Source organism: Schistocerca gregaria, chromosome X (assembly GCF_023897955.1).
Source record: "Schistocerca gregaria isolate iqSchGreg1 chromosome X, iqSchGreg1.2, whole genome shotgun sequence".
In the NCBI taxonomy this organism is placed as follows: Eukaryota; Metazoa; Arthropoda; class Insecta; order Orthoptera; family Acrididae; genus Schistocerca; species Schistocerca gregaria.
Genome location: NC_064931.1, coordinates 647,351,385 through 647,379,347, shown reverse-complemented (window position 1 = coordinate 647,379,347; position 27,963 = coordinate 647,351,385). Strand labels below are relative to the sequence as shown.

The 27,963-nt window shown below is 39.7% G+C and overlaps 1 protein-coding gene across 3 annotated transcripts in view; it reads right to left on the bottom strand.

Annotated features, from left to right (window-relative positions):
• LOC126298664 (PDZ domain-containing protein 8) overlaps nucleotides 1–27,963 on the bottom strand; it is a 209,634-nt gene that overhangs the window by 33,813 nt on the left and 147,858 nt on the right. For all 3 annotated transcript variants that reach the window (XM_049990091.1, XM_049990090.1, XM_049990089.1), the window contains 2 exons: nucleotides 21,615–21,843; nucleotides 2,918–3,130 (listed from right to left, as the gene is read on the bottom strand). In XM_049990091.1, coding sequence (XP_049846048.1) covers nucleotides 2,918–3,130; nucleotides 21,615–21,843 — 442 coding nt within the window. The remainder of the gene's footprint in view (nucleotides 1–2,917; nucleotides 3,131–21,614; nucleotides 21,844–27,963) is intronic.

Here is a 27,963-nt window from a genome sequence, read left to right as displayed (position 1 = left end):
AAATATTCTTCTAACCTTCTTGATGAATTTATTAACTTTGGTAACCATCATGTTCACTAATCCCTGTCTCTACACTGGCACAAGGTCTAAAATATTTCCATTGTGTGTGGGCTGTCAAACTAGCGGCTCAAGACAGTTTTTGGGAGACATGTTCAAAAGCACTTCACAAGACTGCCTGTCCATGCCCCCTGCAGTGAATCCATAAATGCCCCAGTCTATACTCATTAGGGTAAAGTCAACTCAAACTAATTTGCATGATCTATGTATTTGCATGCTACTGAGTATAAACTTTATTTGAATGACTCTAAAAATGTCACAGCTGAATTAGATGGCTGGCATAAACTCCAACAATTAACTTGATTTCACCTACACTAGATATATGCATCCAGAAAACTTCACAGTCACACTCAAATTTAACCTCAATGCATACAATATTTTGTTGAGTGCAATGAATACACTGATTCCTATGATCCTAACCTGTCTTTCTGATATGCTCACTAAATATTTTGGAGGTTTCTACTATGGGTTTCACCCAGCTCTTGGTCCCAAGAATAACATGAATGCAACAAATTTCTTGTAGTGCATCCGGCAGCAACCTTGACCAATACGGTAGCATTGAAATAGCCTACTGTGGGCTCTGAGGAGAAATGATGAAAATCTGGTGCCCTAAACAATACAGAGATATGACAGCATATAGTGGTTTGTATTTTTTGCCCACTCTAAACAGCAGATTACCGACTGCTGTGCTGTTCACTGAGGTAATGGCAGCATTTGCATATCATCACATATGGCTTATACTGCACAACGAACTGGTAATGGTACAACGCCAGACTATGGGAGGCCCACAGAGGTCTGAAAAGTATGTCTACTTGCCAAGCAACGACTTATTTTAAAAACAATGCAACTGAAATAATTAAACGACATGTTAACCAGAACTTCACGAAAAAAAAGCTACTGTCTGCTTGTAACAGGTTATCTTCAACCTGAAAGTTATAGTGAGACAGTCCCACTAAGTGTTGCTCTAATCAGTTTCACAGGAGCCATGACATACTTTGTGGATATCATTTGAATTTCCAAATTTATCCAATATGTATCAGTTTAAAATTGAGTGAGTATAAGCTGAAAGAAAATTTTAATTATTATATTTTCTTTATATATTGTCTCATTACTTGTTTCAAGTGCATATGGCATGTACAAATCTCTAGCAATACGGGAATGCACAAATACACTTGCAAATTTTGCATACAGTCAAACAGATAGTGAAGACAGTACAAAAACTAATATTACTGTGAGCCATGGATCAAAACTGTGCTATTGAGCTGGCTCTGGATGTATCTTTCATTGTGAAACTTTGTAATGAAATGTATGGCTGTAGCCACACAACATACTAGGTCATGAAGGTAGAAGATATTTTTTGTCTGCACCTTACTATATGACACATTTTTAAAACACAAGTAAAATTTTTGTTGTGTTTTCCTTTCTTTAAATCAACTGCAGGGAAATTAATTATTGTCTACAAAAGGTAGAAACTGGGGAGAGTCTTACAATTCCATTGGCCATATTCCTTTGAAACAAAGAACTCTGAACCGAACAATTTCTTTATTGTAACACATTTTTTAATTCTGCTGCCAGGAAATTAATTGAGCATCATATTTATGAATTTTCAAGGAAGATATATTTTCTGTTCATCAAAGTATGCAGTTTGTGTCTGATGGACTATCCTCCTATCAGAACAAATATCTAATATCTTCAAATTTTGACCGAATGCAACAACAGCTTCGCATTTCAATGCTATCCCAGTCATGTGTATATAGTTATGTGATGTAGCCTAATTAGTCTTTCTTTCCCTCACACTTTCAGCACTGGCGTCTTGTAAATTTCATTAACATATGTTCTTGAAATCATCTGTACTGATGCTAAGGAAATATACTATCATTTACAGTTTAATGTGTAGCCTGAAGTTGGTAATTAATATAATTCTACCCAAATTATAAACAAAAAAGCAATGTCCTGACAATATCTGAGTGGAAAGAATAAATTACCATAGCATATATATCATATCATATTAATGATGAAACTAATACAAAAGAGAACACACAAAAAGTTTCTTGGCAGTGTATTTACTGTTTCTCATATCAATTGGGATTAATTTCCAAGGTGGATATGAACTTCAGTTTGGGGAATGTTGGTGTTACTGATGAACAGTGTTTTCTCCTTTTTTGTGAACTGATTTCTGTGAGTTACTTTTTGATTCTCCCACATACATTAACTCTAACTCACAGCAGCTGTACCAATGGAAACATAAGTATAATTCATTAGACACAAGGAAGTTGGATGCAAAATTCTTACGCAAGTGTTTAAGTTGTAGACTGATGACTGAACAGGCACTTGTTAAGTGTAAAAATCTAAAGGTTTTATGGTCAGTCAACTTTTTTAATTTTCTTATTTTTTCCTGATAGTTATTCTAGTCTGCACCTCAAAACCTCCATCAAACCTTTGCATATAAACATGACTTAGTTGGAGTCACCCATTTTAAAGTGTAACTGATAAAAGACTGCAGCATCACAGGTTTATATATATATATATATATATATATATATATATATATATATATATATATATATATATATATATATATATATATATATATATATATATATATATATATATATATATATATATATATCACCAATAGTGTCATATGTCCAATATTCAAATTACTACTGAATTACATTTCCTGAAACTGCTTTAAATAAAACAATTCCTCCCAACAACAATGACATCATAACAATAGATGCACTTTAAAGGTCTATATTAATCAGTATTTGACTCTACAGATAACAGAACTTTTAATCATTGTGAAGATAAATGAGAACAAAGCTTTCATTATAACAATAAAGATGAAAATTAAAGGTACCTCACTGTTGTCACCATCAGCAACACTGGTAATGATCTCAGGCAAAACAGATGCTCGTCGTGGAGTTGGTGATGGGCTTCTTTGCAGGGATGTGTTCCCTGTAGGTGTCTTTTGAGAACCTTCACACAGAGTGCTCACCTGACATTTCACCACACATTTCTTGTGACACGTCATATCACAGCTACGGCACTGAACTGCATCTTTCAACCATATCTGTAACAATAACAAACATATAGCTGCTGGGTGATTATATAGCAACTGAATTAGAAATATGAAAATTCTGTAATTTAACAACTAGCAGTTTTTATTTTAGTTACTAGACCTAATGATCTAAAAGAGGATATCAATTGAAATTTATGGTAGGAAAGAACTTTGCATTTTGTTTACATTAAACAACAGTTCTGGTAAGAAAATGAGTAGAAAGCACCTTTTTATACACACCTGCAAAGATGATTTTAGAAAATGAGGAAAAACAAAATAGAAAAGAGTGTGAGATATTTTCTCCATAGTTTTAAAGAATTCAACAAATGTTGTAAGAAAATCACCATAATGCTGCAGTATGAATAATACTCTTTACAGACAACTAATTTCAATCAAGTGATTATGTTCCAGTTGACCACAAGGTAACTACTTGACTTTAACTAGCTGTCAGTAAAGAAAGTTATCCATACAGCAGCATTTTGGTGGTTTAATGGGGCCATTTTCAAAGTGAGAGATATTCAGCTAAGAAAATGATGGCATCAGTTACTGGCCTTGAAATTCACTATTAAATGGTTTAAGATCCATGTTAGAGGTACTACTTGAAGTACAGTGCACTAATGTTAATTCACATGGGCCAGTGTGCCACAGTTAATAAGCTTCTTTAGCTATGGGGCGCTAAATGAATGAGCATTATGCCTCCAGAATGGAATATTTCTTCAAAAGTGGAGGCTTAATAGTACAGACACTTTGTCAGACTGACAGAACACTGATTCACAGAGCAACAAAATATCAAAGTTGTGATATTGCATGCATTCAGTGTTGATTGTCAAGAATGCCATGTGATAAACATTTTTAACCACAAGGGTTCTGAATATGTGATTTAATATAAAATAGTTTTGGTCTTTAGAATAAAGAAAAAAACAAAAGTAACACAATGTTATAGCAGAATTTTTAAATATTAGTAATAACTTAAAGAGAAAGCCTAGATTAAATTTAAGTGTCATAATTGGAGAAATGTTGTATTTACTCATAGATGCTTATTTTGTAGCAACTGGCTCTTTAGATGTGGAATTTCACTCCATCTATGAAAATTACACCAGGTGTGATGAGGCGAGACAAGTGCAGACTTTTGCATGTGCACCACAGCTGTGTGTAAGTCACTGCTGGTGTTAAGAAGTTGAGGAGGGTTACACTGAATACTTAACTTTTTAAAAATATATGTTACATAACAACTTTTTATTGCACAGTTTGACTGACAGTATTTTGAAAGTAATTTATATAAAATTTCATGGCACTTGGTTTACAATAACTAAAACTGATGATTTATCTATTTTTTTTTAGACACACTCAGTTTAAAGTTAATGATGTCACATTTTGCAGTTGCAGTACCTTTTCTTAGAAAACTCTGCTCTGGAAGCTAAATTCGTCTGAAGTCAAATTCAAAGAAGTTATTACAAGTTCTATATGTTTTGAAGTGAAGATAGTAAATTAAATAGTAATGGTAACTGAGCTACCAATATATGTAGTACCATTATAGGTTAAGATGCCTAATTTGTATTGTAAAGCTGAAACTATTGCCACAGCAAATTATTAATGCATCCTTTCTGAACAGCCACAATTGTGGAAAAAGAGTTTTTTTTTTTTTTTTTTTTTTTTTTAAAATCTGTGGTTTGAAAGTCAGTTTGATACATTGGGTCAATCTCACTGATGGGTGATCACCTCTTAAGAAATAAATATGACATGTTAGCAAAGACTTACAATGGGTTTCTATGAGCAATGTAGTGTGTTCTGGAGAGGAATTTCAGTATTGCACCAAATGGGAAGAAAGAGAGTGAATTTAAAAGGACTGAGTAGTTGCATATTATTCACAACTGGGTTATAACATGGGACTCAGCAGTGCTTGCTTTTAATTATGTTGTAAAAGGACTGAGACAGAACCCATATTACGTGTGGAGTGGCTGCTTTTAAAAAAAAGTGTCACATCTTCATTGTAAGGACCAGAGTGTGGGGACTCGACTTCACACTCAGCAAACTGGACATTTCACTCCAAGTGCTCCCCAAAAGATTGACAAATAAATTGTGGCTGTTACTGGTGAGTTAAGGTACATTTTTGGGCACATCATCAGACACCTAATGACACTTGGTATGTCATTAGTGTTTGCCACTCCACTCAAGATAATACTAAACTTTTTTTTTTTTGCAGTCTTATAACCACTGCCTGCACTTTTCAGTAATTGGATAAGGGAGAGAGGAGTATCGCTTACTTGGGAGCACTTTCCAGTAGCTGGCTTCAATGTCACCAGGAATAATCATTCATCAGAGAGCAATCCTTTGCAGGATATGCTCCTCCTGGAGGTCTACTCATTCTTGACATCTGCAGAATAACTTGTTGCAGAATATAGAAAAACCAGAGAGATGAACGGCATACAAACAGGTATTATCAGACCCATCCAAGGAACTAGGTCCAACTAAACAAATACTGAAGCAAGAAATCACTCTCTTTGAAGGAAAGGGGAGACAACAAAGCTTAAGACATAAGTAAGTTCTAATGCTCCAGAAAGCCAACAGCTGGAACCAATGCATTTTATAGCCATCAAAAAGACATTCCCACAAAAGAATGAACATTCTTCAGGCTCTCAACAGCTGCAAATATATCCCTGAAAGTGGTTTTCAGGAACTTTCTGCTCAAAATGGATGTAGACGACTTCAAGGCTATTTTGTTGGGCTAGGTTTCAAAATCAGTGCCACAGTGGAAGTGCAGTGGTTACGCAAAACCCAGGCATTTATCTAGCAGTTTTGTGAAATACATCAAAAGCAGAAAAATTTTGGATGTCAAAAAGGTGCTATATTGGCAAGATAACTAAGACAAAAGGGAATGCCATATCACTGCAACAACTAAGGTCTGTCTCAAGCTGCCGAGAACTGCACTATGCCCACCAGGTGCATTTGATGTTCTGGAGAACATGAATTAGCTGAATGACCCTCTCCACCCCCCACATCCACAAAAAAAATGCACAAAGAGGACCTTACAAGACTGTGCAGAAAATATAAAACTTCAACCCCCAACAGTAAAACTAAAACTAGGGACAAGTGGACAAACATCAGAAGCAGGATAGAGATAGGAAAGAGGAAACAAGAAATAAGTTACTACAAATGGTGGTTAAAATAGGTTAGATAAATATGACAATTACATGCTAACCACATAAGCACCTATGGACAGGTTACTGGCTCTCCAATGCCACAACACACCACACCATGCAATGGGCAAGAACAGCATTCGAAACCAAAGAATGCAGAAGGTAAACAAACCTTTGAAATAAGAGCTCAACAGAAGGCGGACCAGCTTGTGAAAGGTGAGCTTAGGGCATATTTTGATTTGGAACAAGATCTGCAGGCTGATTATCATCAAAATGGAGGTACAGTTTGAGAAATGATCTGCAATTATTAAATTACTCTCTGCGGTGACATGCAGATCCTAAACAATGTGCATTTTAATGTAACCATAACGACTGGCTGACACAGCAGATGTGGTAGCAATCTCCATTAAATGAGCAATAACTCACCACCATGTACCTACACCGCCACCAAGACATTCACATAAGGATGCATGAGATACCCCCCCTCTGCATAGTAAGCACAGCCTTATATTCATCATGATTTATAAAAGTACCTTTGCATACACCTTTAAAAGATGAGTCCAGTCTGTAAAGACTTATGACAGGGGCCACAAAACACATTATGAGGCAGCAGATGTCAATGAAAAGACACACTAATGCTCCTGACATCGTAAGATGTATTAAAAACAATGAAACTGCTAAAAGGAATACACTCCTTTAGACAGTACAGTCTAACCATTGAGCAGCTGGAAAACTTACTGCCACTGTCAATCATTTATATCATGAGAATCTTCACTCATATTAATTCACTGCACTGCTTCCCTAAGTTATGGGAACATTCCTGTGAGGTCATGATAGTGAAACTTGGTGAAGACCCTATCCTTTCTCAAACTTACAGCCTGGTACCAAGTATGACTAAACTTTATGAATGGCTCACACCCAAAACCATTCAGCATCTCATCAAGAATGAACAAATTCAGCTGATCTTTTAGTTGTTTTTCCAATAAGACCACTCTCCCATCTAACAGTTAATGGGGGTTGCTGAAGCAGTGTTCAACCACAAAGAGTTCTGTGGACTTGTATTACCCAATGAGCCAAAAGTTTTTAACATAGCTCTTATACTCATCTGCTGTACTAACTGTACACACAGCAATTTCCAGGGCAAACAGTAAAACTCAAAAAAGTCATCAATTGAGGAGATCATTTAAAGTAAAGGTAAATACTAAAAGTGAACAAATTGGCGCACTGGTCAGAACTAGGTCCAGTTCTGTTCAACTCATACATGGCTATCACACAATCTAAACAACACATTCGCACAGTCCAATAAATTTTTCTTGCAACACTGATTGAATCACCACTAACACACACCTTCAGAATATGCTAAACAAAACTAAAAGTCTGGCAAAAACATGAAAGATAATATTATTCCCTGATATGACCCAAGCGATAATGTTGGCTAAATGCATAGAAAAGCATTCCTGATACAGAAGACTCAAGTTAACGCTATGTTTGAGAGGCAAAGAAATCCAGTTGTATATCATTTAAAAACAATTGGGGGTGACACTAGATCAGTGTCTCACCTAGACAGATCACACTGAAAGCACAAAAGTAAAGCACTGATAGAAATAGTAGTCTTTCTGAAACTTCATTTGGAAGAATTCATTGTCTTTCCATCAGATATCTTTCTCTCTTTCTCTCTCTCTCTCTCTCTCTCTCTCTCTCTCTCTCTAACATAGTACTTTGTCCCAAGCCGAAGCACTTTCTACCTTTTTTTATGCACCTTTGTACTACTCAGTATCCTCTCTAACTCGTGAGTTTAGGTCTATCCTATAACACACTTTATTTATGTAATTCCTATTCAAGATGATCTTAAATGCACACAATATAAACAGCCCAGACCTCAAGTTATACACTAGATGCTTAGAATAGTATCCTAGCTACAGCCTAGTAGTATAGAATACAACTAATCTCACTGAAATGTAAGACCACCAACGAGGAGTGCAAAATTACTCAAAATATTCATGTTCAAGTAAATGTTACAAGACAGTACCCTTCTCCAAACTAGTATTGTTGTGACAGTGCCCCGACATTTAACAGTGCCGCCACGACAGTACACGCAAACAGCGATAGAGGCACTTCGCAACTCGGCTGAGCGCCACCTAGCTACGAACGGCACCAGCAGCATGTCACAGCACGGCAGTCGAATACGAGATGCTGAGTTGTTATCATGTAACCAGCTATTTTTTCTAAGTGAGAGTGTTTGAATATCCACACAATTATTGGTGATTAAAGGTTATAACACTTTTTGGCAACGAGGTCGGATATTTTCACTGCGTTGTGGATTTGTGGGTTCGTGACGGGGCAGACACAGGACAGCTTATGCAAGCGCTCATTGAACAACAAACACAGCTGATGGCTGCTATTCAGGCACAACAAACACAGCTGACGGCTGCGATTCAGGCGTTGTCGACATCGCTTACTCATCATCTGTCTTCCTCTTCTCCGCCTCCATTCCCTCCTTATGACGAGGCCGCTGAAGACTGGAAGGATTATGAGAAGCGTTTGCGGCAACATTTCTTGGCTTTCGGTGTTGTCGACACTCCTATGTGTAAGTCGTTATTTCTATCTTTGATTTCCCCACGGATCTATCAGGTGCTATCTCAGTTAGCCCCTCTGCGGGAACCTGCCTCTCTGTCCTTCCAAGAAATGTGTGACTTATTGTCTAACTATTAGCGAAAAAACACCCATGTCGTTGCCGCCCGCATGGTGATCTACCAGTGTCGTAAACAGCCCCATCAATCGTACCGGGCTTGGGTGGCGGAACTACACGGTCTGAGTAGGAAATGTCAGTTTGTCACAGACACTCATCATGAGTCTTATGCTGATTCAGTGGTTAGAGATGCTATTCTATGGCTTGCTCCTGATAAAGAAGTTCGGCAACATGCCCTACAACTGCCAAACCCGTCGTTGTCGGAAGTTCTAAGCATCGCTCAATCTTTTGAAGTGTCTCACGGTGCTGGTGCGCAAATAGACACATGGTGTGATGTAGGTGCTGTACAGTCAACTTTCGACACGGACAATTTGCCTGTTTCACAGGAGAACGAAGATTTGACGGTGGTTCACTCCCGTAAACAACGTCGCTTTGGGCTGCAATGCTCGCAGCGAAACCAGCAACCACAGAAGCAGATTCGTTCTGCACTTCCTTCTTGTCCACGTTGTTTTGTACAGCACGACAGGGCCGCGTGTCCAAAATGTTGGGCCACGTGTAATTCATGTAGGAAAAAAGGCCACATTGCTTCTGTGTGTCAGTCCCCTACAGTTCCTGTCGATGAGGACGAGGCATCGGACATGGATGTTCACTGTGTGCTTTCTCAAACAAATAAGTTGTTTGTTACTGTTCGTTTTCTGGATAAAGACATCCGCATGCAAGTGGACACTGGCTCTGCAGTAACTCTCATTAATTCTCGCACTTGTTTGGAGTTGGGCTCCCCTCCTTTCTCTCCAGTTACGCGAAATCTGAGAACTTATAATAAACAGAAAATTCCTATCATTGGCCAGTTTGATGCTTCCACTGCCTACAAGTCTGTTGTTAGGCCCCTCACGTTTTATGTGGTAGATCATGCGGGCACTGAAAACCTGTTCGGTTATGATGCTTTCCAGTTGTTCGGGTTCTCCATTGATGATGATGTGCACCTCAGATATGAGGATATTCCGTATCAACAGCTGGACGGATTGTGTTCTGAATTTGTGTCCGTGTTCTCTGCTGGTCTGGGTCGTGCCAAGGATTTTGAAGTCCACATTACTCTTAAACCTTCAGCTTGCCCTAAGTTCTTCCGGGCACGCCCTATTCCGGTGGCAATGCGTGCATCTGTCAAGGCTGAGATAGACAGGTTAACAGCTTCAGGGATTCTCCTTCCTGTTACCTCCAGCGAATGGGAATTGCCAATCTCTGCATTTGTGTGGTGATTTTAAAGCCACTGTCAACGCTCAGAGCCTCATTGACACTTATCCTCTTCCCCGTCCTGAGGAGTTATTTACCAAGCTCGCTGGGGGGCAGTTCTTTTCCAAACTTGACTTATCAGAGGCGTACCATCAGTTGCCGTTGGATGCTTCTTCCAAGGAATTTCTCGTCATCAACACTCCTTGTGGGTTGTATCAGTACCAGTGGTTACCATTTGGCGTCGCTAGCACGCCGGCCATTTTTCAGCGTTTTTTGGAACAGCTCACGGCTTCCGTTCCCAGCTGCATAAACTATCTGGATGACATTGTTGTCACGGGGGCCTCAACTGAGGAGCACCTTCGCAATTTGCGTTCACTGTTTCGGGTTTTGCATTCGGCTGGGTTGAGGTGCAATCCATTGTGTATCTTGGTTTCCACTTGTCCTGTGAGGGTATACGTCCTCTACGTCAGCACGTTGTGGCAATTAACGCTCTACCCCGGCCATCTACGGTCAAAGAACTTCAGGCGTTTTTAGGCAAGATTGCTTATTATCACAAATTCATTGCATCCACAGTGGCAGTAGCTCATCCTCTGCATCAGCTGTTACGCAAAAACATCCCTTTCTGTTGGTCCGACGAGTGTGAGCAGGCTTTTGTCTGCCTGAAGGCTCATTTGTAGTTGGCGCCTTGTCTTGCCACATTCCATCCGGGTCAGCACTTGGTTCTGGCGACTGACGCATCACAGTATGGCCTAGGGGCTGTTCTCGCCCATCGGTATGAGGATGGGTCGGAACGACACATCGCCTATGCTTCCAAGACCCTCAACAATGCACAACAGGGTTACTTTCAAATCGAAAAGGAGGCACTCACTATCATTTATGCTCTAAAAAAGTTCAGCGTTTTTTTGTATGGTTCTAAGTTTCACCTCATCACCGACCACAAGCCGCTGGTCTCCCTGTTCAGCCCATCAGCGTCGCTTCTGGATAAGGCAGCTCACCACCTGCAATGTTGGGCCTTATACTTGTGTCGTTTTCACTATGAGATTCACTATCGCCCCACGGCCCAGCACGCCAACGCTGACACATTGTCGTGATTGCCGATGGGCCCCGACCTGGTTTTCGATCGTGATGAACTACTCTGTTTCCACACTGATGAGGAAGAACGTCGTGCGGTTGAGGGTTTTCCACTTACAGGTTCGCAGGTCACGTCGGCTACTGCGTGGGACCCAGTCCTGTGTCAGGTGATCGGTTTTGTTCAATGGGGTTGGCCGGACAGGACCAAGGGCCGGGCATCGGATCCACTTCGCAATTACCATGCCTTGCGCCTTCATCTGTCTGTTCGTGATAGTGTTGTTCTTCTGGCCACAGATGGCGCATCTCCACGGGTCGTGGTGCCAGCCTCAGATGCCAGATGTTTTCAAACTGTTGTATGAAGGTCATTGGGGTATTTCTTGGACTAAGTGCCTGGCCCGCAGGCGCGTTTATTGGCCCGGTATTGATTCAGACATCGCCCACATGGTTGCTGCGTGTGGTCAGTGTGCTCAACAACTGGCTGCACCTTGTACAATGCCCTCTCCGTGGCCTGATCCAGCGCAGCCATGGGAACGGGTGCACTCTGACTTTGCCGGCCCCTTCCTCGGTACTTATTGGCTACTGTTGATTGACGCCTTCTCGAAGTTTCCATTTGTTGTTCGATGTCTGTCGCCCACCACTGTGGCGACGATGCCTTGTCCAAAATCTTTGCGCTAGAAGGTCTTCCATCCACAATCGTCACAGACAATGGCCCTCAGTTCTCTTCGCAGGCCTTCCGTGATTTTTGTACTGGACAAGACATTCATCATGTTACAGCACCGCCCTTCCATCTGCAATCGAATGGGGAGGCAGAGCGCCTTGTCTGCACTTTCAAAAGCCAGATGAAAAAATTCCTTAGTGATTTTTCCACAGATGACGCTCTGCTGCAATTTCTGAGTTCTTATCGCTTCACGCCTCTGGGTGATCGCAGCCCTGCTGAACTCTTGCATGGCCGCCAACTGCACACTCTACTGCACCCGCTTCACCCTGTCAGGCCTTGTGCTGTGTCCCCTAGTGCGGGAAAATACTCGGTGGGCACCGATGTGTGGGCACGAGGGTATGGATCTCGCCCTAAATGGATTCCAGGGGTGGTCCAGGCTCTTCGCAGCCGCCGGTTTTGTGAAATACGTACGGACGACAGCATGGTTGTTCGCCATTACGACCAGATGCGCCCACGAGTGGTGGCCACGCTGGTGCCACCGCCCCTTCCTTCGCCTCCACCAGCCCAAGAAGCCAGTCCTGTTGCTGCTGCCGATCTACCGTATGTGTTGATGAAGCTGACATCACTACTGCTTCCGAGTACGCCGGAACCGGCCCCAGTCGCAACGCCGCCTTCTCCGGGACCCATCCCGCTGGATCACACCCCCAGGTCCACAACACCTATGGATGCTGTTCCGGAGTTTTCACCCATCATCTCGTCCAGGAGGCACGTTCCACGCACGAGCTTCCATCCTGGACATTTTTGACCATATTCTCGTGTCTCTATGAGGGATCTTCTCGGGGCCTCACAAGAGGCCTTGGATGTCTCCGCACTGTCCACATCTCCAAGGAAGTGAGTGGTGTTTTTTTTTTTTTCAAGGGGGGAAAAGTGTTGTGACAGTGCCACGACATTTAACAGTGCCGCCACGACAGTACGCGCAAACGGCGATAGAGGCGCTCCGCAACTCGGCTGAGCGCGGGAGTGCCACCTAGCTACGAACGGCGCCGGCCGCATGTCACGGCACGGCAGTCGAATATGAGATACTGAGTTGTTATCGTGTAACCAGCTATTGTTTCTAAGTGAGAGTGTTTGAATATCCACACAAGTATTGGTGATTAAAGGTTATAACAAGTATCTTCCAGGTAATTATGTTCTAGTATGAGAAACTGTGATGACCATACAGCCTGTACCACCATCTGTGGCTGAAATAGTTGCCTTAAATAATGAAAGTGTAATGCTCTAGATATTATAGCTAAATGTTTTATAAATTATCTAAGAGTCATGTGGCTGCCCAGGAAGCAGTTATACAGTGCTCTGAGGTCAAGTATGCCCCACACCGAAGACAAACATCAGAAAGTGTTAGCTAGTGTGAGACTGACTATTTTCACTTTGTGCAGTAGAGATGCGATACATCAAGAATCCAGAGTCCAAACACAGTATTTAGAAGTGTGTGTTGCATTCCTTGCAGTAATTTAGCATTCACAGAGTAACAGATAACTTAAGCTCAAATGGTCCCACAGAACCCAATGAGTTAAATTTAGAGTTTATCATTTAATTTTTTCTGTTAGAAATGCATATTTCGATTTTGAACATTGAATTGTGAACTTGGAGCTTAAGATTTTATACACGTTTATGCTGTCACTCTGAACTTTAAATATGTTTGCAGCTGTACTGTGTTGTCTATGAAATTTTCTCATTAGTAAAACTATTTTATAACTTATATTTTACCCATTAATCTTTATCTAAATTCTTTAGTTTTTTGCCCATCATTCAACGTTGTTAACACATTTTAGATATGCTTACACAGAATCCAATGAACTTTTTAATGGTGTTCACTCCTGTAGATATCATGATTTAGTGACTGTCTGGCCTTTTCTAAATTAGTGTTAGATATCTGAAAAGGGTTCAGTAAATGAGTGTGTGTGTGTGTGTGTGTGTGTGTGTGTGTGTGTGTGTGTGTGTGACCTGAAAAATATACAGAACTTATGAAAATTGGTTTTTATATAACATAGCTAGCAAAGCTCAATGATATTTTATGACTTTCAGAGAAGCATGCACAAATAGCTTTTTGTACCTCATTTTCCCATATAGTCCCTTCTGAATGTAAGAGATAAACAGCATTGCTAAAATAAATCTGTCAATGTATTTCTGCTTATCTTTGCCAGTATACATTCACTTATCAGAAGGATGTAGGCCATTAAGTAAAAATATTTCACTTCATAGAAAATTTGCTTTTGTATTTGTATAAAACCTTACACTAGTGAAACAGGTTACAACAAAACAGAAGGGGATTTCTAATTCTTTCTGTTCAAGAATTTTACTACAAACCCAAATTCTACCAAATCAGCCTCTTTATGGTGTTTGACTGCATAGTGTGTTAAATTGACACAAAGTGTTTATCTTACTTTAATACGCGGTCCATTCAGAACAGCATTCCCTGTTATCTATAAAGCTGTTTCTTTGTCCGGCAGTGTGCTATGAAGTGCTTTAGTGACTGTCTCACTGAAGTAGCTTGCGTTTTTGTTTTTAAAAAGTTTGATAGTGCAAATCAGTGTAGACATCAGGTCTTATTTTTTCAAATTGTTTTTATTCTTTGTAGCTTGTAGTTTTTGTAGTGCACCTTCACTTCACCTGCAGCACCACAACCAGTTACTTCCGAAAATAGTAATGTAGCCACCTACACTAGCAGTTCCTTTTCTGACGGTGTGCAGTGAAGTAGTGTCAGTGACAATCTGCGGTAGTACTTGCATTTGTGTTTTTAACAAGTTTGGTAGTGCAAATCTGTGCCCAAAAGACAACAGGGCTTTTTTGTACTTATGTTTGCATCAGAATTTTAGTAGTAGGATGGATAGGGAGTATGCACCCTGTGTGTGGAAACAGGAGGAGCTGCCCATAGTTTGTGAGCAGCTGGTGCGCCACCTGCATGCTGCTGCCTAAGGGAGCAGCGGCAGTAGGGAAACTGTTGCATCTCATAGGTCACCTCAAGAAGTGTTGCATTTTTCATTCAAGGGCTCTGCTGCCAAGGCTGCATCTTCTGAAGAGCCCAAGAAGGCACACATGGGGGTAAGGGTATGACAGTTATCAGCAGCTCCAATGTCAGATGCATAATGTGCATTCAGTATGTCTGCCGAGGGATCTCGCAGGAGATGTGGAGGAGGCGCTGTCTGTGGCAATCGAGAGTGCAGAGTGCAGTTATCTGCAGGTCATGGCTTATGATGATACCAATGAGGCCTGTCGCTTGGGTTCTGATGCTATTTTCAGTTCACACAGACATATTGGAGAAGTAGTGCAAGTACAAGTTATAATTTGCAGGATCATACACAGAATTGATCAGGGTTGCTTGGTTTTGAGCAGAGTGGAGGGTCTCAACCAGAGGCTCTGCTGATTCTGTGATAGGCTTGGCTACATTAAGGGTTGAAGAATTGTAAGATTCTAATCAGATCCCATAAATATTAAAGACATTTGAATCGCACGACTTTAACAGTAAATTGCCGAACCTTTTGTAATAAAGCCCCTGAATTTACCACTTTCCATGAAAGCTGTTACACTCAAATTACAGTCAGAACTGAGAGCTGGTTGAAACCTAGAGTAAAAAGCTCCAAAATATTTAGCAAGGCATGGAGTGTACATTTAAAAGACAGATTAGACATCACAGGAGGGGGAGTGTTGATTGTAACCAACAAAAATAATATGTCTATTGAGGTCAAAATTGAGTCTGAAAAGTTATCTGGATGCAAATAACAAACCTAAATGAACTCAAGTTAATTGTCTGGTATTTTACAACTGATTCTGCTTAACAGTTGAAGAATCATTCGAAGTAAGTACACCAATAATGCAATATTATGTATATATCCCAAATTAAGTGACAAATGAAAATTTGTATCAAGGCCAAGATTAGAATCCATGTCACAGATCTCATGATATCTGGGTTCAAATCCCAGCCTTGGTATGAATTTTCATTCGTCACTTCAGTCTGCATATACACATCATACATGTTTGAAACTTGAAAAAGTCTCTAGAGCCACATAATTTCATTTGATTAATGCAGTATTAGTTGGAGATGACTTTAACCTACTCAGCATAAACTGTGACATCAATGAATTCAGGTGGTACACAGAGATCTAGTAAAGTAGTTCTGAACACATTCTCCAAAAACTGTATTGAGCAGCTAATTTGACGACATACACCCAATGGAAATATTTTAGAGCTTGTAGATATGGACCTGGCCCTACCAACAGAGTCAGCACAGACACATGGATCAGTAATAAATGAAAAGCACTAGTTCGGCTCACAAGGCCATCTTCAGACATTTACTGAGTAAGGATTAGTGTCCATGACATCATCATAGTGATGATGGTTAGTAAAGTTAAAAAATCCATCAGGGTGGTCAGTGGAGTTTTTAAGCTGAAATGAACAGATAAGCAGTTATTAGCATCCCCCTTAAACAATCAATGCAATCATTTAGTTCCAACATGACAGATGTAGAGGAATTACAGGTGAAGTTTAAACTGATTGTGAATCTTGCTCTTGAGAATTACATGCAAAGTAAGTGGATTAAGGACAGAAAAGACCCACCACAGTTTAATAACAAAACTCAGTAAATTCTGAAGAAACAGCAACTGATACACTCTCAATTGAAAAAAGAATGCAGAAATATTGGCAGGCAGAAGTTGCAGAAATTTGTGCAGCTAAGGAAAGGTCAAAGCACAAAACATGCAACTTGCACTGTGATAGATTAATAAAAGACCTTGCCGAGAATTCAAGAATATTATGGTCCTACATAAAACTCTTAAGCAGGTCAGAGGGTTCTATAGAGACATATGGCAACCAGTCTGGTGCTGCAATAGAAGATAGCAAAAGGAAAGATTAAATTTTGAATGTTGCATTTAAAAAATCATTCATACAGGAGTATTATATCAACATACCGTTGTTTGACTATCATACAGACTCCTGTATGGACAGTACAGAAATATGCATCCCTGGTTTTGTAAGCAGCTGCAAGAGTTGAAAACAGATAAGGTGCCAGATGAAATCCCAAATCAGTTTTCAGAGAGTACTCTTTGGCACTGTCCTCTTATTTAGATTGCATTGGTCAGAGATCTCTCACCCACCAAAAATCACAAGCAACTGGAAAAAACAGGTGACTCTCATACATATGATGAGTAAAAAAAGTGGACTGGAAAAATTACAAGCCAATGACCTTAATGTTGGTTTACTGCACAATTCCTGAGCATATTTTAAATTCAAATATAATTAATTTCCTTGAGGCAGGAAAGCTCCTCTCCACAAATCCGTACTGAATTAGAAAGCATCACCCGTGGAAAATTCTACTTGCCATTTTCTCGTACAATAACTTGTGAAACATTGATGAAGAGCGACAGGCACATTCCATATGTCCTGGATGGTGAGTGTTCTTCAGAGACAAGTGTATCATCAGGAGTGGCCCATGGAAGTGTTATAGGATTACTCTTGCTTGCTATACACATAAATATCATCCTATACTATGACCGTTGCACAACATGAATGACACACGAGTGTACATGTTTCAGGTTCCCTGCAGACGGAATAACAGATGCATGAGTGAAATTGCGTGACAACTGGCAGTGCACTCCAAAGTCAAATTGTGTTGGAGAGTACGATTCTTGTGGGCACAACATTTAAATTGCACACAGATTCACCATGCAATTCTGCTTGTGTAGGGACCAAATGTAATGTGGCATACAGATAAAGTGAAATAGTGCCAACAATTTAACCAAGGCTACATGGATGTGGGTGATTCTGATCAGGAAGTCCAGATTCTGCACAACATGATTTACATCTTTTCGGCAGACACGTTCCACATCATTACGAAGTGTCGTATTCATGATCTATGGAACAAGTATTAATCTAATCTAATCTAATCTAATCTACTGAAAGAACATCTGGATGGGAAAGAGATTTTTCAATGGTGAGGACATTCACCAGTAGTTCTCAAATGACTCTGTGATAAATTAGCAGATTTCTATCAGCAAGGAAGTAGTGGTAGCAGATGGTAAAATGGTGAGTGAACCCCAAGAAATAATGAGAAGATGGGAAGAATATATAGAATGGCTATATGCTGCAGACAGCCGACTAAGTGAAGAAGAGTTTGGGATAGAAGAAGAAGATAAAGTTGCAGATGATGACAAAGGAAATGCAATACTAACTAGGGAGATTGAAGCATCTATAAGGAGACAAAAAATTGAAAGGAGATGGGAATTGATGAGATTCCTGCATAACTGTTAAAGTCATTGAAGAAAGAAGGGAAAAGGGAGTTGACTGAATTGTGTAATCAAATATTCATGACAGGAAAATGGACAAAGGACTTTACAGAAAGTATCCTAATACCTACAGAAAAGAAAAAGAACAGCAACAAGTGTGAGGAACATAGAACAGTGAGCCTGACATCGCATGCAGCCAAAGGAAGGTGTATGTTGTGTTCATTGATCTTGAGAAGGCTTTTGACTGTGTCAGATGGGACAAACTAAGGGAAATCCTAAGGAAACATGGAGTTGACTGGAGGGATAGATGGATAATTAGAAATTATATTTGAACCAGAGAGCAAGAGTAAGAATAGGAGATGTGATGAGTGAAGAAAGTGAACTGGGAATAGTTGTAAGACAAGGTTGTTGTTTATCACCAACACTGTTCAGTATCTATCAAGAGGAAATTATTAATGAATGTTTCGATGGAAGGAGAGGAGTTTGTATAGGGGGTCGGAGAGTGGAGTGTATAAGATTTTGCAGACGACATGGTTGTGATGGCAGAGAGTGCAAGAGAGATGGAACAAATGTTAGATGACCCAAACACAAAATTAGAAGAATATGGAATGAAGATTAACAAGAAGAAAATGTAAAGCATGGTAATTGGAGGAAAGGGGAGAAAATGCTGTATGAAAATAGGGGGAGAGGAAATAGAGCAACTGAATAGCTTCAATTACTTGGGAAGTGGACAACATGGATTGTTCAACAGAAATTAGGAAAAGAACTGCAATATCAAAAGAAGGATTCAAGAGAAACAGAAATTACTTTGTGGACTGCTAAAGAAAGATCTGAGGAAAAGACTTGCCAAATGTTACATCTGGAGCATTGCACTGTAAATATGGTGAAGAGACCTGGACATTGAGGAAGGAAGATGAAAGAATACTGAAGGCACTAAATATGTGAATCTGGGGAAGAATGGAAAAAGTGAAATGGAAAGACTGAGTAAGGAATGAAGAAGTGTCAAAGAAGAGTTGGAAAAGAAAGAAACATGCTGAAAGTCATCAGAAAGAGAAAATGGAACTGGATTGGACATTGTTTGAGGAGGAACTATTTATTGAAGGAGGTAATAGAAGGAATGGTGGAGAGGAAAAGGGGAAGATGCAAGAGAAGATATCAAATGCTGGACAATGTCAAAGGAGACAAATATTCAGAAATGAAAAGACTGGCTATGGACAGACAAGAGTGGAAGGGGCTTAACCCATGACAAGACCTGCCGTAAGGCAGAATACCATACTACTACTAGTACTATCATCAAGGAATTGAATGACTTGGAGAATGGGACAACTGTTAAAGAGACTTCCTGACTGTTAAGAAACAGTGTCATGTGTCTGTGTCACTTTGAAGTATAGCGCAGCATTCCATAAACATTACCTGGTCTACCATAATAAAGTGTAACTTACTTTTTGAAGCCCACTCGTATTTGCTTACAACACTGAAGTATACAGGAAAGTGTCATCATTGAATGACAACAGTTGGATACGGGATGACTGAGACAGAATTGCCATTTGGTGTGATGAATAGCAGCTTGCTCTAAATGTATTAAAATGTAAGATAATGCAAATGAATAGGTAAAACAAACCTGTAACATTAGAGCCAGTACTGCAGGAGCTCTGCCTGACAGTCACATTGATAAATATCTAGGCATAACACTGCAAAAGTGAAATGAAATGGAACAAGAATATAAGGGGAAAGGTTGACTTTGGTTTATTGGGCGAATTCTTATAAAGTGTAGGTCACTTATAAAGGAGTCCACATATAGAACACTTGTGCAACCCACTCTTGAGCACAGCTCAGGTGTTTGGGATCCTCACCAGGCAGTTTAAAGGAAGACATCAAAGCAATTCAGAGGCATGTTGCTAGACTTGTTACCAGCATGTTTGATCAACACCCAAGTACTGCAGAAATGCTCTGTGAGCTCTAATGGGGAGCCCCAGAGGGAAGATGATGTTCTTTTCATGAAATACCACTGGGAAAGTGTAGAGAACCAGCATTTGAGACCGACTGCTGAATTATTCTACCACCACCAATGTACATCTCATGTACAGACCATGAAAACACTATGAGATAAATTAGGGTTCATAGAGAGGCACATACATTTTTGTTTTTCCCTCGGTCCATTTTCAACTGAAACAAGAAAGGGGATGACTAGCTGTGTTACAAGGTACCCTCTGCCATGCAACATATGGTGGATTGCAGAGTATGTATGTAGATGCAAATGCAGATCCTTATTATGTGCTAGTAATGTGTTGTCTACCTTTATTGGTGATTAATTCATTGCTCCTGACACATAGTGTACCCTGCTGTGTCATTCCAGGAATCATCTATTGAGTTCAATGCTCAAGTTTTTGATGCAGTTGTCATTTTAAAGCAAACAACTGCAAAATCATTGGGTAATGTGCCACGAAAGAGAGAAGTTTATGACAAAATTTACCACTGTACAGCAGATGTCTTCCAACAGAACAACAAGAGTAATTACTGTATGACAAAACACTTCTGATGACTACCGCAAATATGTGAAAAAAAATTATGGGAAATAACAAATGAGCATTCATGAGAAATTATTGGAGAAACAATGATACATTAACAATCATGCATCAAAAATAGACTACCACAAATATAATCAAACTGTTAATTCCTATTTAATACGTAGACAACTGCACGCACTTTACTTCCAGAGACTTAATATGATAACCTTCACCATAATGTATTTATCATATGTCAGTATAACAATTTTCTGCAATAGATCTGACACAATTATTTCTTATTATTCCATATTATTACAGAAACATGAAACAAGAGCACTATGATAACATAAGCTAACAAGGAAGCCCTGAAACAAAATCCACCCTGTTAGATACACCTTCACACAAAAGCTGGTTTTAGAACTGTACAGAAACTGTATTAGAAGGAAAAAGTGGAAATTACAGTTAAAATAAAGTTTTCTAAATGAAGCTATGCCTCAGTTGGCTAGGCAATAATGCTTCTTGGGAACTGTACTAAGTAGCAAGTAGGGCAACAAGCTATCTTGTTCAAAATGTTATAAAATTGACTACTGATTGCATGTGATTTCATTACAGGGTGTGATGCTTGAAAAAATGTATTAACATTTTTTATGGCACTTAAGATTTAAATTAAATACCCCTGTGCAGGCTCCCAAACAGTATAATGCTTCAAAGAAACATGCCTATTAAAGAGTTGAAATGAAGTTAAAGCAACACATGCAAAAGGCAAAGAAAGCCTTGTACTTTAGTTAGCACAAACACTGTTGATTTCAAGCAACAATGAAAAAGTGTAAAAACTTTGTGCAAATAATGTAAGCAAAAGCTTCAGCACACAATATACCACATCAAAAAAAGGTGAAAATTTTTTATTTCAGTGTCTCAAACAGCACCTTCTTGCCACAAAACTCGCACTGTGTGGTGCGGTGGAACTGTGTCCTCACAAAGTCATGCTGTTTGTGGCCCTCCTCTGCAGGTAATGAACGTGTGGCACTTTGCTGCAACTTGACGGTGGTAGACATGGGCGCTTCTCCACCACTTGTAAATTTAAATGACAGCAATATATCCCCAAAGCAGAGGCAGGGCTCAAAACCAGAGTGAGATGACAGCTTGTGACTTCGGCTAAGCACATCAGAAACACACAGCTTACACAAAATGAAGAAAACAATTATGTTAAACTTAAAACACAGTGATTATAAAGTTCACAATCTTGATTAATTAAAACAACAAAAAGAAAAAAATTATTTCTGTCATAATATTCAAAAGTTCACAAAGATTTTGATAAGTCATAAAACAAGAATTCAAACTGCCTGAAGTCTCACTTTTGTCAGATATTACACCAAAGAAATTTGATAAGTATCCTACAAAAGAGGAAAATAATAAGGTGTACAAAGGCAGATGGCTCAATAATACTATATGATGAATTCTTATTTGTGTTGTTCTGTTCATTGCACCATAACCTGTTGTATTATTGTGAATACAAAATTATAAGAAACATCAAGTACTCATGAGAAATAGGTATAGATACAGGAAGAATGAGAGGTAGTTTGCAAGAATACTACATTTAGGCTAAGAAGCTATCCTACTTATAAACTTCAAGATAAACAAAACTAATTGCAAAGCTATTTTGTTCATGCAATTTAAGCTCTTCTTGGTTTTGGTCGCAGCTAGATAATCATAACAACTTGCCTAATTACAAATTATGTTTTGCAGAAGATAAAATTGTCAGAAAATGTTACTTAGGATCTATAATAACTAATAACTCATGTGTGAGTAATAGACTGGTGTGGTTTCATCCCAAGATGAGCTAATCAGTCTCTGCAAATGTCTTGACACTTTTCATAAAATCATTTTTAAATTACAGTAATTGTGCGCGCGCGCCCACACACACACACACACACACACACACACACACACTCTCTCTCTCTCTCTCTCTCTCTCTCTCTCTCTCTCTCTCTCTCTAAAGGTGATGATCTCATGTGACTCATTGCTTGGTAAAAGCCGTTCATAGCTGATGCCACGTGGGAGGCTTACATGTCATACGTACTACGATTGTCTGTCTAATATTTGTGATTGTAATAATTGTGCTTATGGCATAGTGTTGTGTTTTTTCTGTTGATGATGAGAGAAGGGAGAAGACGAACCTGGTGCAGGCACATTTCCTGCTCATTACAAACAGCACCGATGTGATCATCAAATGTACCATTCCCATGCGGACGGACACAGATAGATCATTATCGATACTGTAACATGCCGTTGCTGTATAAGACACTGGAGAAGTTTGGAAGTTAACTCCAGACACTGGGATAAAGTAAGCTATTCCAGAGCACTGCTCCACAGGACACGGGCACTGGTGGGTGTCCATCATTTCACTTGCGGGTAGGCAACCCTAACACAGGCATTGTGCACATGCTCCAACCACCAGCAATTGGCCTTGCTTCGACAATTATTCACACCTCAAAGAGAGTAAGCACCAACAACAGTTTGTAATGTTGGTAGTTACGACCTTGGAAACAATGATAACGGCAATTTAACCATTCCCATTGTCTCAGAATGGCACTAAAGTCTGGGAAATATACTTGCATCAACTACAAAATCGCTTTACCACTTTCAAGATAAATGATCCTGATCTTCAGAAATTGTTCTTTTTGTCTTAGAAAAGTAAACCATCTCTATGATACCAATTAGTTGTCACTTTTCAGGATCTGTTAAGTGCTTTCAAAGTATTATTGTTGCAAATCACATAAAGTGCTTACCAGATCAGAATTCTACCATCAGGCAGGATAAGGTGCTGCTGTTGGCAACACTATATAAAACAACAAGTGTCTGGTACAGTTGTTAGATCGGTTACTGCTGCTACAGTGGCAGGTTATCAAGATTTAAGTGACTTTGAATGTGGTGTAATAGTTGGTGCATGAGTGAAGGGCACGCATCTCTGAGGCAGCAATGAAGTGTGAACTTTCCCATACAACCATTTCACGAGTGCACCACGAATATCATGAATCTGGTAAAACATCAAATCTCCAACATCACTGCAGCTGAAAAAAGAACCTACAAGAACAGGACCAACAATGACTGAAAAGAATCATTCAATGTGACAGAAGTGTAAACTTTCCACAGACTGCTGCAGATTTCAATCTTGGGCCATCAACAAGTGTCAGCGTACAAACCGTTCTACGAAACATCATCGATACAGGCTTTCAGAGCTGAAGGCCCACTCATGTATCCTTGATGACTGCACGACACAAAGCTTTACTCCTCGCCTGGACCCATCAACATTGACACTGGACTGTTGATGACTGAAAACATGTTGCCTGGTCGAATGAGTCTCATTTCATATCGAGCAGATGGACGTGTATGGGTATGGAGACAACCTCATGAACTCATGGACCCTACATGTCAGCAGGGGACTGTTCAAGCTGATGGAGGCTCTGTAATGGTGTGGGGTGTGTGCAGTTGGTGTGATACGGGACCCCTGATATGTTTAGATACGACTCGAACAGTTGACACTTAAATAAGCATCCTGTCTGATCACCTGCATCCATTCGTGTCCATTGTGCATTCCTACAGACTTGGCCAATTCCAACAGGACATTGCAACAGAATGGCTCCAGGAACACTCTTCTGAGTTGAAACACTTCTGCTGGCCACCAAACTCCCCAGACATGAACATTATTGAGCATATCTGATATGCCTTTCAATGTGCTGTTCAGAAGAGTTCTCCACCCCTTTGTACCCTTATGGATTCATGGATAGCACTGCAGGATTCATGGTGTCAATTCCCTCCAGAACAAGTTCAGACATTAGTGAGCTCCATGGAACATTGTGTTGTGGCACTTCTATGTGCTCGCAGGGGCCCTACACGATATTAGGCAGGTGTACCAGTCTCTTCGGCTCTGCAGTGTATGTGTGGTGCATGTTATTTTGGACATTTCTGAAAGAACAGGCACCATATATATATATATATATATATATATATATATATATATATATATATATATATATATATATATATATGCACCTGATGACAAATAATGATACCTTCAGTACAGGTGCACATTACATCTAAAGTCTTGTGGAAATCAGGTGAAGCTGCGAGTAACAAGGATAATGGACAGTGGGCACTACATGTGTAGTGTGCGACAAGTTGAGAATCTGGGCTGGACAGAAAGTGTGCTTGGATAGCTGAAGCAGATAAGGTGACAGCCTGCGTAAAGCAAGAAATCTAGGTTCGAGTCCCAGTCCGGCACAAATTTTCATTTGCAGCCATTGGATTTATTACAATGCCTGATTGCGGCTGAGGTCTGAAATTCTCTTACCTTCTCCAGTGCTTTGTTTGGATTCAGAATCTTTCCTCTAGTGATTCTAATCACAGTAGAGCATTTCGTACTCACCAAGTTCGACTACTGTCTTATTTCAAGCATTTCATATGGTATCCATGCCATTGGCATCCTAAGCATTTCAAAATGTGGCCACTTAACAGTTTTTGCAATTTTTGTGCATCTCTCAAGGCCAAGAAGCCACACAACAGTAGGTCAGTGTCTAAAATTCAATCTTTAATAAACTCCCATATGGGAAATTTACAAAAATTGTTTACAGATTTACAAATCTTAGACAAAACTATAGTATTTCAGGTGGACACAGAAGTTTCTGCATTTTTTATCAATCTAAATATACACTGCCTTACAAACTCCTGGAAGACACAGTCAGATATCACAATTAACTTCATACGCATACACTCCATCAGTGAGTATGTAAATAGTTAGAGCTGCTGTACTCTGTAACAGGTAGAACGCCTACCAGAATTCATTAGTATTGGTAGAACTATGTGTTGTTACAACGCCTGGTACAGTATATAAGCAGCATAAATGGTCTCAGAAATTCAGTGATCACTGCGAAGGATACAGATGCTATATACTTGTGTGAGACAGCATTATCAGCATCTGATGAGAGTTTGAAAATAGCCTCCTTGTGGGCCCCCATTTGGCCAGCTGATCAAATCCAGATTTGTGGGGCATTCGGATGTGGCAGTGGCCTTATGTTGGACTGCACGGGAACATGAGGGCAATTATTGCTGTAATCTCCACCAAGCATATCTTAACCTCTTCACATCCGGGCCTGCCACCTGAGAACAAGTAGTGGACTCCCTGCCAAATACTGTGTCACCTCACACCACTTATAGAAGACTATCAGTAGCTGGAATATAGAATTAATGTCCTATGCATATGCTGCAGTTAACACAACACAAGTGGTTGCATTTGGAGTAGTACTGTGTGCTGCGAAGCATGGACTGCTGATGGGTGGTGTCGCATTGCGTTCCATAATGAATCACAGTTCTGCACTACGCTGCATGATCATTTTTGGTGAATATGGGGGCGATCTGGGGAGCATTCCCATTCTTATAATGTTTTGGACAGGAACAGCAATGTTACTCCTGACACCATGGTGTGGGTAGCCATTGGATATGACTTCAGGTCATGGCCAGGAGTGACTGAGGGAACTCTGATGACACAGAGTTACATCATGGACATCCTGTTTCCTCATGTGTTCTCTCTCATGCCGCAGCATCGTGGTGCCTTTTTTCAACAAGACAACGCTTGCCCGCATATTCCAAGTATTTCTATGAACTGTCTGTGTCATGTTGAGGTTCTCCCATGCCCAGCAAGCTCCCCAAATTTTTCCCTGGTGGAACACATGTGGGGCCAGCTCACATGTTAACTCCATCTCCATGCCAGTATCCAGGATATCAAGGAACAGTTACAACAGTTGTGGGCGAACTGCCTCAGGGGAGGATGCAACGTCTTTATGGCACCATTCCCAACTGAATCAATGCACGCATCTATGCCAGAGAGGGTGCAATGCCCTACTGACAAATGGGCACATACTGCCAAGTTCTTTGTTAATTTGACTCAAATTTGTATCACTCATCCAAGGAGGCGCGGGCTGGAGGTCACGTGTAGTATCATTTGATGTCCCCCTTTGAGCTTACAAAGCCGTCTTACACAATATTTTTACTCTATGTATAGTTTTTGAGATAAGCTCATCCGAAACTTCAGATAGACCAATCTGTATATCAGAAACTTCCATAGATACTGCAACTTACTAACATGAGTTGAGAGCTTTGTGCACCTGTGCATATAAGTGTGTGTTTTAGCTAATTATATGCTCCATAGAGTATAATTGCTATCTCTTGTTATGAGATGGAGTGAGCGCATTTGCAATTATAAGGAATTTTCTAAGGGAAAAGTACTGTAACATGAAGTTAAATTAATTATCAATTATAGCCTTTACACATCTGGATGAGAGGTCAAATATTTTTATAGCTGAGTTCCTCACTCCTTTCTGCCTCACACTAATGCTGAATGATGAATAGTACAAGACATTTCTGCTTGCTATTATTTTATTTATGAATGATAATGCTGTTTTTGAACTGTGATCAATTGTTGACAACAAACTCCACACTGGCGAAACTTATCACAGAAAGTCTAATCAGAAATTGTATGTTTTGTGAGGCTTCTTAGTAGGGTACATGTGGATGCAGGTATAGCAAATGGACAACTGCAAATTAAACAGATCACATAATTGCAGTATCTCATGACATTTTATCAAGAAAGCGCTGTTTCCTTTTGGCTTAGGCCTTAATACTCAACTGGCTGCAAATCCATTTGTGTTGAACAAATGGTTAGATTTTAGTAAGAATGTAAATGAATCTGCCATAGTTTTGATGAGAGGAATCATCCTAGCACTTACAGTGATTACAAGTATGATATATATCTAAAACCAAAATCAAGATCATTAAACCATGATTTTAAATCAACCACTAATCAGACCAATTTGTGTTACAAGTGTACCCTGTGTCTTACATAAAATAAATATTACACTCTAAAATAATGAAATAAATTAATTCCAGTTAAAGAACTAACCTAGTGAACAGTATTAGCAATCTTCTCACACAATAATGGCATTCTGAGAATATGCCCTTTTTTCTGTTTTCTGTGGTATAAGGGATAATTCCATGCAAACTGTCAGCAGTACAGCAAACGGACAATATTTTGCAAGCATGCAGCATAATAGAAAGATGCATGCTTATATTTTACAGTAATTACAATTTTTGTAGTAATTAAAAAAACCTAACACAATAAAAAGATCTCTCAACATATAAAATATTTTCATTGCTAATAAGGCTAGTTTCACCCAACTGTTAAATTATCACTGCTGCAACAGCCATCAGTACAACTCCAAC